Here is a 14352-nt window from a genome sequence, read left to right on the forward strand (position 1 = left end):
CTCTGTGATCTTGAACTGATCTCCAAATAAAATGTTTTCTTTAAAAGGAAACCATATAGAGTGACAGATAGTGTTACATTCTGTGGAGAAAAGTAAACATGTGTTGCAAATGTTAATAAAAGTGATGAGGGAGGACTTCTTCAGGAAAGCGGTCTGAGCCAAGCCCGGAACAGGTGAGTGAGTATGTAGCTCTCTGGGGGAAGTGCATTCCAGGCGGAGGAACTAGCAAGAAGGGAACCAGTCTGGCACCTTCCTCAGCAAGGTGGTGGGAGGGGGCACTGGAGCAGAGTGCATGCGAGTGAGAGGTGAGGTCAGACAAACACGGGCACCTCGCTGGACAGCACCTCCCATGTGGGGTGTCTGAGAACCGCCGGGAGCAAGAGGAAGGTCTGAAGGCTTTGCGCTGTGGCTTCCCATGATCTGCCTTTTGTTTCCAACACTCTGTTCGCTGTGTTGAAACAAACGGAAGAGGAGGCAAGAGCAGCAGCAGGGGAGCAGTAAGTGGGTTGTTGCAATAATCCAGGCGAGAGGTGATTATTGGCAGGGACCCAGGGTAGGAGCAGAGGAGTGTGCAGCAGTGCTGGGATCCTGGCTCTATTTTAAAGCCTTTGCCGCTGGGTGGGAAGCGCAGTACAGGAGAGTGGAGTCAAGGATGGCTCGTGTGTTCTGGCCATGCAGCTGCTGCAAGGATGGAATGGCCATTAACTGCAATGGGGAAACCTGTGGGAGAAGCAGCTTTGGGGGTATGCTGAGGAATTTGGTTCTGGACATATTTAAGTGTCAGGGGCCGGGGAGGCAGTCCCGTGGAGAGGAGGAACAAGCAGTTCGTTGTACGTAGGAGTCTGGGGTTCCTGGGGTGCCTGGGAGAAACTCAGGCAGGAGCTGGGCACGTGGCGGGAGGAGGTTTAGACCCAGGGGTGGAGGAGGGCACCAGGGAGTGGGACAAGAAGGGGACCAGGGATTGGGCCTGGGGGATGGGGATGCGCTGTCAAAGCAGCCAGTGATGAGGCTGGGACCAGGACTGAGAGGCAGTGGTTCCTGGGAGCCAAGGGAGGAGGGTTTCAAGAAGAGGGGGTCTTCAGGTGTGTCAGAGAAGTCCAAGGAGTTGAGAATTGAGAACTGCCCATGGGACTAATGCTGTTAAAGTCATCAAGGGTCCTCACTGAAGAGCTTGGGTAGGGTGGGGGCAAAATCCTAATTAGAGTGGCTTCAAGAGCCACAGAGCAGGAGAGCCAGAAGCAGCAGGTGCACACTGCCGTCCGAGGCATTTCGCCGTAAGGGAAGGAGAGAAACGAGGTAGTCGCTGGAGGAGGAACAGATCTGGAGAGGTTTTCCTTAACTGGAAAGGGCCACAGAAAGGTTGCTGTTTATAAGGAACCTCATTGTTTTTAGGTAAACAGACACTACTGTTTCTCTTATTCTCTCCCTGGGCTGCCCTGCTCTGGGCCGACCCTCTCATGCCCCCCGGATGAAGGGTCAGCTTCCTCTGTCACATTCCTTTATGTAGCCATCCTTGAAAGCTCTGATCTCTCTTCCTGGAGCCCCGTCCCCATGTCCTCTGGCCTGTTTCACCTGAGGTTCCCGGAAGTGTTCCCTAGTTCCAGGCCACCTGCTGTGGCACACCTCCTGCATGACGGCCACCTGTCTTGCCCCCAATGCTTCATGTTAAGGAGCCCCATTTTCGTTCTTTGGAAACTTTTTTCACAAATACTAGAGACCATTCATCTACAGTTGGAGTCCCGAGTTAAAGTGCTGAGGGCACCACTAACCCCATAATCATTTTGTGGGTTTAAAGCACAAAGAGGTTTTGGGGAGTGGTATCAGCCGAGGGAGGGTGTTGGAGGATGTATTCTTAGCAACGAAGACGTAAAGACAAATCCAAGAGAAGTGTCAAGGAAGAACAGACAGGTCTTGTCAACAGTTGAATGACAATATGTGGGTGTTAAAAGCCTTAAACATGGGGTACCCTTTGATCTAGTCGTTCCACTTCCAGCAATTTGTCTAGAAAAAAAGTAGGCATTTTGGGTACTAAGAGCATGTAAAAGGTTCACCACAGAATTGTCCATAATTGCAAAATATTGGATACAGCCCATGTGTCAACAACAGGTATATCTGGCACATTTATACCGTGGAATACCATGTAATCATTAAATAAAGATGTAGAGGTGAACATGTCTTGTCAGGAAAGGTGTTGATGATAAGTGAAAAGAGCAAGTTACACACACAAACGTGTAAACACAAAAGAGACTATATCTCAGTGGTAATGATTAGGTGAGTTCTGTTTTGTTTCAATAACTTTGTATTGTTTAATTTAAAAAGTACAATAAAAGTAACGTAGAAAAAGTGGGTGATATTCAAGTTAGGAGAAGAGAGAAGATTGCCCGGGCAACAGATTACAGAGAGCAGCTTGGGGAACATCCAAACTGAAGGAATGAAGAGAGGAGGAAGAGCCAGGAAAGAATTTGAAGATCCCGTGAGGGGAAAGGCAGGAAGACCTGGGGAGCCAAGATGGGAGCCAAAGAACTAGTGAGCGCCCAGGAATGGCTGCTGGTTAGTGACCCAAAGTCACCCCAGCTCTCTTCCACCATGCCCACCACTGTCGGGCAGTTTCTTTACAGCAAGTAGTCATGGGATCAGCTCCAGCCAATGAGATGTGGGAAAATGTCTGGTGGGGGGCTTTTGGAAAAGATGTTCCTTCCTTAAGGAAAGCATGTGCAGAGAAAACCTGTCCTCTGTTGCTCCTTGTTTCCTGCCTTCAAAAGCGGTTGTGAGGATGAGATGCCTGGAGCTGCCATGCCACCCAACTTGGCATCATGAGAGAAAGGCCAGGGGAGTCAGACAGACTAACTAGAGCCCATCTTTTCTGTGAGATAATGAGACACATATGTCACATAAGCTGTCCCATTTGGGGGCCATCTGCTATTGTAATTGAAGACATTCTTAACCGATAGATAATATGGAGTACAAATTCCTAGGCGGGGGTCTTTGAGCTTGGCAGATCTACATAGCAGAGCTGCAGTGCAGGTGACAAAGGGTGGGTGTGGTGAGAAAGTCTGAGCACCGAGGCTGGACCAAACTTTGGAGAGGCTCGTGAGTGGTAGAAGACAAGATGACATGGAATCAGCGGGGGCACCTGAATTTTTCTTCCGTGTCTTTGCTGCTATCTTGGCTCTGGCAGAAGACTGAGGAAATCGACCTGTTTTTGAACTTTTAATGTTTAAGCACATAGTCGGTGCTCATCAAATGGTTATCACTGTTAGCATTATTCCATGAGGGCATTCTTGGAGATGTTATAATCTCTAGGTGAAGTTTCGATGTTCTGAGGTATACTGGTCTGCAGACTCATCCGAGCTGTCTGTCCCAGCTGTCTGTCCTGGCTTGGAGGCAGCAGGGTGCGGTCAGTGGAAAATACACTGGCTTTGGAGTCAGACCGAAACCTGTTATGTGCTGGATATCCCTGAGCTGAACTCCTCTGTCTCGGATGTCTCACCTGTTAGTGGAGATCAGGGTTGGTATGAGAAGTAAATGAGAAAATGCATGAAAAATGCTGGGACAGAGTAGACACTGGAGGAAGAGGAATCCTCTGGTTGGGCACTGCAGGTTGCCTTTCAAACATCATGTCCTTTTCCTCCTTTGTAACAGAAACCATGTTGGTCCAGGTGTCTCCCCTTCCCTGGTGAGGAAACCCCAGCCCAGAGAACTGGAGTGGTGTTTCTGAGGTCTCACAACCGAAGCACCTGAAGCAGCACAGGAACCAAGGTCTTCTGACTCCCAGGCCAGTGTTGTAATAGCTCTCCCTTTGGGAAGAATTAGCACAGTTATCCAATATGACAACTAGGTCTTAGAACTTCTTTTTATTTTTATTTTTTTCCTTTTTTTTAAAAAATATTTTATTTATTAATTTATTTGACAGAGAGAGAGAGAGAGAGATCACAAGTAGGCAGAGAGGCAGGCAGAGAGAGGGGGAAGCAGGCTCCCCGCTGAGCAGAGAGCCCGATGCGGGGCTTGATCCCAGGACCCTGAGATCATGACCTGAACTGAAGGCAGCGGCTTAACCCACTGAGCCACCCAGGCGCCCCTAGAACTTCTTTTTAAAAAACATTTTATTTATTTATTTGAAAGGCAGAACGAGAAAATCAAGAGAGAGTGGGCAGGTGATGGCAGAGGGAGAGGGAGAAGCAGACTCCCCCTGAGCAGAGAGCCTGATGTGGGGCTCAATCCTGGGACTTGAGTAGACCTGAGTTGAGGCAGATGCTTAACCAACTGAGCCACCCAGGCACCCCAGTCTTAGAACTTCTAAAGCATGGTCTCCTTCTCCCCATGAACAAGAGACAGCTGCTACAAGGGCTTGTATGACCTAGTCTTGGAAGTGACATGCCATTTCTTGTGCCGTAATCTACAGGTTCCCCAGACCAGCCTTGGCAGAGTGTAGAAGGGCGTGAATACTGGGAGGTAGGGATCACCAGAGGTATTCGTGGAAGCTGGCTACCAGGAGCATCTTGGCATTATGAAGACAGTTTTGGCTTTATACATCTGCTGAAAGGGCCTAGGGACTCCGACAGGCCCACGGGACACACTTGGAGATCCAGTGACCTTGATGATACAAACTCCTATCAATCTATGTGATTTAGGCTACTATCTAGAAGACGATTCTCACCTCTCCTTCTTTTTTACAGATTCATTTAAGTTCGTCAGTTTCATTTTTTAAAATAGGAATCTCCATGCCCAACATGGAGCTCGAGCTCATGACCCTGAGATCAAGAGTCGGCTGGTCCACTGACTGAGCCAGGCAAGCATCCCTTTTGGTCTCACTTTAAAAACCAGTAAGCCAGAGGGGCCAGAGACTCTTAATGTACCCAGTATTTTGCCTCTGCTGACGTCAGGGTGAAAGTGCTAGAGGAGCAGAGAACTCGTCCCCTAGGACAGACAGCAGCGTCACATGGCCATTTGGTGGCTCATCATGGGCTCTTCCATCTATGGGTTCATCTTCAATTTTCTTGAGTATGTTCAATCCGAACCTCCTGCCTGGCTAATCCATGCCACAGATGACTTAAATCAAGCAGTATCTCCTTTCATTTGTCTGAAGGGCCTCAGCCAAGTGTTCCCAAAACAGGTTTGATCGCAACATGCCAAGACCTGGCAAAAACACCTAGGTAGAACTCATGCAAACATCCTTCATGTCTTTTGAGACGCTAATCCTTTTTCCTTTAGAGGGGTCCTAGTATTTTTAGCATGTGATACAGTTCTGCCACGCCCTCAGGGTCACATCAAACCCCTTGTCTGGGGGGCCATCTTGTGCTCCCCACCATGTTCTTCTCAAGACTTTGGCCTAAAGAGCTTCAGCACACAGCCTGCATCAGCTCATGGGCATTTGTATTGAGAGGGCAATGGTATTCCATTTTCTAAAGCTTGTCACAGTAACGCTCGGAACCTTGCTTGCACAGGGGAACACTGAGTTATCAATCAAGATGCCTTCTTCCTTCTTAGAGCAGCATACCCCTCTCCTGGCCTCCTCCTCTCCCCCAGTCCACATGATGTCGGTGAGGCTATCACTCATACTACACCCGTTTTGGCCAGCGATTAGTCAAAGGAAGGACGACCATCCAAGTTGGAGCTGGCAGGGTCTGGAATTGTTTTCAGGGAAGCACAACGGGAAGGCCTTTTTCCCTAGAAAAGGGAGTCAGAGACCTGTGAGAATGAGCCCAGAGCTGCCTACAGCTCATGTTTCCTACTGCAGCAGTCGGTAGGTGAAAATGGAGCCAAACAAGTCAACAGTGCCAAGAGCAAGACAAATACGAGAGTTTGAGAATCTGGATTCACTCCTGCCAGAGGCTGGTTCCAACTCCCTTCTTTCCAGTGACTTGACCCAAGAATGGCCAGTGTTGTTAGGTTTCTACCACTTATCATTGATGGGAGCCCTCAGACAACTGACTCTTTCCGCCAAATTACATTGTGAGGGATCTACTCCCTGAAGGAGCATGTGTTAAGAGAAAATAAGACAGCTGGGAATGCAAGTAAAGATCTAGAAAGAGGGCTGACCAGCAAAAAGGCAGACGAACCAAGGAACAGCTTTCCATGGAAGCAGATGACTGGGTGGTGGGGAAACAGACACTCCCATGGGCTCGGCGGGAGTATAAACCGATGTGATACACTTTGGAAGGCAATTTGGCAGTATCTCAAGATTTGAAATGTTCTTGCTCTTTGAGCCAATAATTGTATTCAATGCAGCATTGTTTATTGTGGGGGGGGGGGAAAGCTGGCAATGTTTGCATCAATAGGGGATTGGTTAAGTAAATTATGGAAACACGTCCAAGCTCTATTGTTAAGGGGGGGGGCGGAGTGTATAAGACTATGCAAAGCTTTTGTTTATAGACGTGTGTGTGTGTGTGTGTGTGTGTGTGTACTGTGCAAAGAAAGCGCAGAGGACCATACAAAGGGTAGTCAACTTCAGTATTCTCAGTGGGGAGGTAACTGTAATTACAGAAAATTCTCACCTGTTGCTTGTACTAGTCTAGAATAATTTGAGATTGATTGCTGTTCTATGTCTGCTGCTATAAGAAAAAGGACTGATAACACATTCCTTCCTTCCTTATTAGTATTGTGAGTTCTAAGATCTGTGGCCCTAGGGGTTCATTTACTTCTCCATTTGATCCATACTTGATCAAGTGACTGAGTGCCAACTATATTAGGCACTCTTCTTGGTGCTGGGCACATAAAAGCCAAATGGAATCAATAACCTCAAGGATTTTACAGGATTGTGAAACAAATGATCAGATGCTGATGAGTTATGAAGCACAGAGGAAGAAAAGGGGGATAGGATGCTGGGTGGAAACAGGGTCCTCCTATATATAAAGTGGTCAGAGAAAGCCTTATTGAGAAGGCAACATAAAGATGTAAAGAGAGGGAGGAAGAAAGCCATACAGCTCCAGCAGCAAGAGTCTTCCAGGCACAGAAGACAGATGGAAGATCCTGAACTTGAAGGGTGCTTGATGAGTCTGAGCCCATAAGGAAGAAGAAGAAATGAAGCCAGAGGTAAGGGAGGGGGTGGGACTGTGTACCAATGGACCTGAGGCCATGGTACCCCTCAGTGATGTGAGAAGCCCCTAGAGGGTTTTGGATAGACTTTAAAATGATCATTCTGGTTGCTCTTAAGACCAGAGTAGTGGCAGCAAGGGCAGAAGCAGGAAGGTGAGTTAGAAAGTAACTACAAGGACCCAGAGAGAAAATGGCTTGGACTCTAGTGCCGATGGCTTGACAAGCTTGGGTTCTAAATGTCCCCTGAAAGTACAGCTGATGGATTTGTTGGAAGGGATGAGTGTCCTGAAAGTATTGCCTGTGACCCCAGGCTCAGTCCTGAGGCTGTCAGACCCCTGGAAGACAACGCTTCTCCCCTGTTAGACGTCTAAGCCCACCAAGAGGGATGCCAGAGTCACCCCCAAGAGGTGGCAGTGCTTAGCTGACAGAGGGGGAGGAGGACAGAACCATGGGAAGGGGGAGGTTTGGTTTTGTACACAGCAGGCCCCGCCCCACAGAGATGGGAGCGGTTCTAGCCACGGGATGCCAGGGGAGGCTGGATGCCTATGCCGCCATCTTCACACACTTGGTTTGCGAGGGGACAGGCTGCATTTTCACCCACCAAAGCAAGAGAAGGCTCATAGCCGATTTAACTCCATTTAGAAAAACCAAATGCCATATCATTTCCATACCCATGTCTTGCAGAGCAAATCAAGACCCGCTGCACACATTTTATAAGGTCTTACCTTTTTTTAAAAAAAAATTATTTATCTATCTATCTATCTATCTGACAGACAGAGATCACAAGTAGGCAGAGAGGCAGGCAGAGAGAGAGAGGAGGAAGCAGGCTCTCCGCTGAGCAGAGAGCCTGATGCGGGGATGGATCCCAGGACTAAGATCATGACCTGAGCTGAGCCACCCAGGCGCCCCTATAAGGTTTTACTTTTGCTCTTAAAGACACATTATTTTTGTAATCAGAATGGAAAGCACGGTGGGATGGTCAACAGTGGCCAATTCAGAGAAGGTCACAGAGTTAGCTTATTGAGAAAGGAGTAAGGTAAGAAGTGCGGTCTTCCAGGAGCAAAGCCAGATGGTATGTGATTAAGAAGGGAAAAAGAGACGATGTGATGTTGAAGCCGTGAATATAATCCTCTCTTGAGAAATTTGGCGAAGGAAGGAAAGAAACAATGAATGGTAAGAACAAACATATGCCACGCAATTCTGAATAAAGTTTATTAAATAATACGTACAGCAAATGTAGTATCTCAACACACCCATTTATCAAATCGATCCACGGCAATAAAGAAAAATAAATGAAGAGAACAATCTGTTTCGGAATAGTACATGCTCTCCGTGTGTGATTAAAATGGCAACACTTTAAATTAATTGGTTATGTATAATGTCAGTTATTTTTCTCTCAGAATATAATCTTCTCTGTAGTGACCTATTCTAGCAAAAGAACTTATACCTACTATAGATAAATAGGACTGCAAAAAATAAATCAAAAACAAAATTAAAAAAAAAAACCAAAAAAAACCTGTAACTGAGATAACAATTACCTTCTCTCCCAGAAAGAATGATTATTTGAAATTTTAACACTTTACAATGGCTATTCTTGTGCTAAAAATCTGCAGGTGAATTATTTGGAATTCCTTCATTTAAATAAAAATGCAAAAAACTTCATGACTTCCTTATTTTATCCCCCTTCAGTTCAAATTTTTAAAATTATTTTTCTATATAAAGTAGGTACATGGGCTATACAAAGTTAAATATACATATTTACAGTCCTACTTCTTACGCATATGATTTTTTTTTTCTTTTACTGATCCGAGAGAGACTGCAAAAGATAAGTAGTTGGGGCTTGCCTTTACCCAGAAGCATGGCGAATATATCAAAATGTGTTGCAAGGCAGGGTGCCAGTTAGTTGCGCTTGCTATTAATAAACCTGTATAAATATCTCGCATAAAAATAGGTATTTTATATTACTAAATGTCTGAGGACAAAAGAGCAATTGGAAACCTTGGTTCCTTGTTTCATCATACATAGGAAGCTGAAGTTTGATGCAAATTTTGACATGATTTTGTTAAAGACTGGCAAATCGGTGAGGCATACCTGGGTTTCTGGAGATCTACAAATGCGTGAGGCTGGCATCATACGCGAATGTGGCTTTACAAATTGGTTTTATTTTCTAGCTGTATTTAAAGAGGTGTTCAAAATTACCTACTGAATCAAGAAGCACCCCTCAAAAAAAAAAAACAGAACTATTAGATTATTATTAATGGTTTGCATCTATGACAGACCAGCAAACACGTTAGCCAATATAGGAGTTACATTCCAAAAATGAGTGAAATGCTGTCGTGCAAAACGCACGTGCATATGCACTTGCACTATATTCCCTCAGAGAGAGTCAAACAGCACCCCCAGGGGAAGTGGACCTTCCAAAGCAGGGAGTCTGATTCAAAGACTCAGAGAGGCTCCTTCTACCCAGGAAGCTCCTCCCCCACCACCGGCACCCCTACCCCCACCATTAGTTCCATAGCCTCATCCCTTGGGGTTAAGGCTCTTCTCTGTCCTAGTTAAAAACAAATGTCTCCAGGAAGAAGTTAACACATTCCTCTTTTCAGTCATTTACACTCTAGTGTGAAGGAGTCAGCAGCATTTTCTTTCCTGAGACGAGGACTTGAAAGGAGGACAGGGAGAGAATGAGGCTGTCTGAGGAGGGCACAGGGGTGCAGAGCTGATGGGTGGCAGGTGAGTGGCAGAGACAGAAGGTGAGGCAGAGGCACTGAAGACAGACTCTGCCTCCTTGTAAGGACTCCAAACTCTGGGACGATGGTTGGGAGGCAATTCTGAGCTATATGCAGAGAGCCAGGATTCCTGTACACAGTCCACCTACCTAGAAATGCTGTTCTTATTTGTGACCTTGGATGTGTATTTGTGGGGAGGATGAGAGTCTGAAGACTCTGGAAAAGTTCCAAGAATTTCTGGCCATAAACTACCCTCAGACAAAGGTTCTTCCAGCAGCCTAGTTGTTCAAGAGTGAGCTCATGGAGAGAGAAACACGACAATGCTTTCTAGAGTCTCTCCAGGGAAAGATAACCTCCTCCTCTCTCTCATACCCTTCTCAGCACATATCATGGTCTCTCTTGACCCAGTAGTTTTGTGTGTCTGCCTCTCTCGTCACCTGTGAGTACCCGACAGGCAGGTGGGCCAGTCCCTATTTCTTCAACGGATCTAACAGAGAGGCTGACCAACATCCTTAAGATGGATGGAGTTGTGACTGAGCACCCGGGTGTTACAGGGGCCTCCTTCCTCCCACATGGCCCCACAGAGGACAGACCTCCTGGGAGCGGCAGAATCACTACCTCACACATAGGGCCTCACATATAGGGCCACAGCCTCTGTGCCTTCTGCTCTGAAGAGAAGCCTCACCGGGGTGAGGATACTGGGTGACTACCTCATGGGCGTTTCCTGAACCTGCTTCGGGGAGTACAAATGAGGACACAGTGAGCCTAGGGCGTGGGGCATGTCCTGCTCCTTGGTGGCGCCAGCGTCCAACGTGCGATGGTGTCTGTTCAACGATTCACTGAACGCCATCCCTGGTTCTCTGAGAGAACAGGCCTAGCCACCTCAAAATGCCCTGACCAAAAACAATCCAGAAAAGAAAGGTTAGCACTGGCATTCTGGTAAATGAAATTGTGCCAAAGGTGACCATTTACAAGTCAGTGATATGGGAAAGGGTCACGTCGCAAGCGACCTTGATAGCTACAGAACTTCCTAACGTCATCACTTGAAAACACAACTTTAACTACCTGACCTGGGCGCCCCACTTCCACCAGCAAACCTCATGTGCTTTTCAGTCTGAACACCAGGGGCGTCGAGGGCCATGGTGCATGCAGGCTCAGTGCACAGGGCACCTCCACGCTCCCTCCATTGCCCCATGTTCCCCGGGAACGAGGCACATGGTCTTGGAGAGCCTGGTAGCCTCCACCACTGTCCAGGGGAGGCCTCAGCCGCCTAAGCAGATTTCCAGCAACGTTGGGAAACCGGTGGGCTCTGGGGTGGCTGGGGTATGGAGCCTTTGGAGAACGGCTGGGGATCTGCCTGGTGTCCCGAGGACTGCTTCTGGCTAAATGGCCACGTCGAGCCAGAGCTGGTCAAGGCCAGGGCAGCAAGAGGCATTTCTGACCTCACTGATCCTGGACTGTGTTACAGGTCAGATTACCCAAGAAGGGGAGAGGCGGGGAAGGCTTGGAGTGGCTCCCAGAAGCAGCTAAGTAAATACAGACTTGCCTCATTCCTTTTTCCTCAGTCCGGCTTGCCTGATATGCTGTCAGCGTAGACAGACTCGGCCTTTAGACACAACACTTCTCTGTCCCTCTCTTTTGCTTCTTACTTTATCCACTGCATTAGTTTTCCTACTGACTCAACATTTAAATAAAGAGACCAGTTCACGAGTTATGTTTCATCCTCCAAGAAAAAATAATCTCCGGTTTTCAATCTTCTTATAGATACAAAGGCTTTACATAGTTGCCTGGAAAAGTACCAAATTGCCTTGTCCTTCTTGAAGTACCTATAGAAAAACAAACAGAACATAAGCAAAATAAGAAAGCTCACCCATGAGTTCAGAGAGAGCCCTCTGTTGTTGTTGTTGTTTTTTAAATTAATTTATTTGAGAGAGCGAGAGTGCACACACATAAGAGGGGGAGGGGCCGAGGGAGAGAGAATTCCAAGCAGACTCCCCATCAAGCACGGGGCCCAACTCAGGGCTCGATCTCACAACCCTGAGACCATGACCTGAGGAAACCAAGAGTCTGACGCTTGACAGACTGAGCCACGCAGGCACCCCTGGAGAGAGCCCTTTGATAACTTTGCAGCGTGAAGAACAGCATGTGGTTTCCAAAGCACTTTTCCCTGTCTTATCTCTTTTACGCAGCAAAACAATGCTGGGTCGTAAGCCAGGCAGGCACTCTTGGGACTAGCCCCAGCCCCCTTTCCAGATGAGGAATGGGAAGCCCAGAGAGCTTAAGTCCCACAGTTTAGCAAGCATCAGAAGCAGGCTCGGAACCCGGGACGCCTGACTTCCAGCCCACTGCTCTTTCTAATACTTCTCCTTTTTGGAAAAAGATGAACCCATTTACTTAACACAAGATACCAGGGATTTAGAACTTCTAAACTGTAGGATTTCTGAAAGTCTCCTGGATAGGGGCACACATCAAAAGGAAATTCCTCTCAGAAGCCCATGCCTGAGCCCTGGACTGACACCTGCCTCTACTGCCCACCTTGCCAAGGCTCCCGCTGAGGCAGGAACACTGAGCTATGGGGGTACAATGCCTTCCTGCACTGTTCAACATCCCGAACTGCCGGATCCCTAACCTGGCTCCTTCCCTTGGGACTCTCTAAAGCTGGGGGTGGGGGTGGTGGCAGATCCAGGCCATGTCCCTGGTCTGCACTCACTGGCCAACAGCACAATTGGGATAATTGCATCCTTTTTCCAGTTGGCGTGGATACAGCTCCACGACCCCAGGGACCACAGCATTCCAAGCAGCTGCTACCTGCAGGCTGGAGCTGTTGCCCGAAGCTAAAAGAAAGTGTCAACCTAAAGACATCTGAAAGAACTGGCTGACCCCTGAGGGAGGACCCCTGAGGAGGCTGCAGAGAACTGAGATGATAAGGGCCAGAGATGTGCTCCTATAGCTGATTTGCACCTTCCCTTATGGACAGGAAAAACGAGCTCCGCTGGGTTACTTGATTCTCCTCTGAGCACTAGGCTCCATTCTAAAGTATTTGAGGGATTGAGGCATCCCTCTCACCCTACCCCATGTTCTCATAAAAAATGTAAATAGGGGGTGCCTGGGTGGCTCAGTGGGTTAAAGCCTCTGCCTTCGGCCCAGGTCATGATCCCAGGGTCCAGGGATTGAGCCCCGCATCGGGCTCTCTGCTCAGCGGGGAGCCTGCTTCCTCCTCTCTCTGCCTGCCTCTCTGCCTACTTGTGATCTCTGTCAAATAAATAAATAAAGTCTTTAAAAAAAAATGTAAATAGTCCTGGAGGGGTTTAACAGTGAATCTACACCAGAGCTGCGCTCTCCTACGCCTGGCACGGGCAGCGACCGGGCACTGGAAACGTGCCCAGTCTGAACAGCTACGCCCAATCTGCAAAATACACATCAGAATTCCAAGGTTGAGAAAGACCGTTTACATTCTCCTTTTCTTTCTTTCTTTCTTTCTTTTTTTTTTTTTTTTAAAGATTTTGTTTATTTATTTGATAGGCAGAGATCGCAAGTAGGCAGAGAGGCAGGCAGAGAGAGAAAGAGGGAAGCAGGCTCCCCACTGAGCAGAGAGCCCGATGTGGGGCTCGATCCCAGGACCCTGGGATCATGACCTGAGCCGAAGGCAGAGGCTTTAACCCACTGAGCCACCCAGGTACCCCACATTCTTCTTTTCATACTAACAATTTTTTATACCGATTCCGCATTCAAATGACAATATTTTGAATGCAATGGTGTTAATAAACTATATCCCTATAATTAGTTTTATGGGTTTCATTTTACTTCTTTCAAGGTGGCTTCCAGAAAATTTTAAATTCCATTCACGGCTTGACAACACTCCACTGGAGTGTTGCCGACTTTGCAGACCTGACTTCCTTCTGACTGGAGCAGTCTAAGGATGCTGAGCGGCCATAGGCTTCTGGGGGTCTGGGGAGGTTGGGGCAGCTTTCTAAGAGGCCGTTGAGTCCCAGGCAAATCTTTCTGGCTTCCCATGTCTGCTGTGGCCTGGCCATTCTCACTACCCCAGCCCTGAGAGGACTACACGTTAACAAGGATTTTCCAGAGAGATCAGGAAGGAACTGGTCTTAGAAGGAAGATAAAGGTAAAGCCATTTGTACAAGGGGAGAGCAGAGGCAAAAAGTGAGTCAGTGGCTCCCAAGAGCATATTTGTGCCTGAGGAGAAAGAACAGAAACCTGGGGACAGATACTTCTGAATCTGAGTATTGGACCCACGACTGGCTACCTGGGTGACCCGGGATACTTATGTCACCACTTTGGGCTTCAGTTTTTGAGTCTGTGAACTGAAGATAATTCTTGTGTCACGGGCTATTTATCGAGAACTTCAATAATAAAGTATATTGAGCAAGTATCTGCTTTGTAGTAAAATCTCAAAAAATATTGATCTTTCTCCTGTTCTCTAATGGTGAATCTTTTGTTTTAATTAAGCAGGTTGTTTTGATTAAAGTTATGGGAAGCCTGTAAATAAGGTCTTTGGAATGTCTACACATACGCTTGAGTTTCACGGTTGAGACCTACACTCAAATTCTCTTGTGTTGTTTCCTAAGAGTAT

At 47.3% G+C, this 14352-nt stretch overlaps 1 protein-coding gene across 37 annotated transcripts in view; it reads right to left on the reverse strand.

Annotated features, from left to right (window-relative positions):
* Positions 1–8223: 8223 nt before the first annotated feature.
* SORBS1 (sorbin and SH3 domain containing 1) overlaps positions 8224–14352 on the reverse strand; it is a 226497-nt gene continuing 220368 nt past the window's right edge. For all 37 annotated transcript variants that reach the window (XM_059398210.1, XM_059398177.1, XM_059398176.1 and 34 more), the window contains one exon: positions 8224–11587. In XM_059398210.1, coding sequence (XP_059254193.1) covers positions 11520–11587 — 68 coding nt within the window. In that variant the 3' untranslated portion in view covers positions 8224–11519. The remainder of the gene's footprint in view (positions 11588–14352) is intronic.

The sequence above is a fragment of the Mustela nigripes genome, chromosome 4 (assembly GCF_022355385.1).
Source record: "Mustela nigripes isolate SB6536 chromosome 4, MUSNIG.SB6536, whole genome shotgun sequence".
NCBI lineage: Eukaryota > Metazoa > Chordata > Mammalia > Carnivora > Mustelidae > Mustela > Mustela nigripes.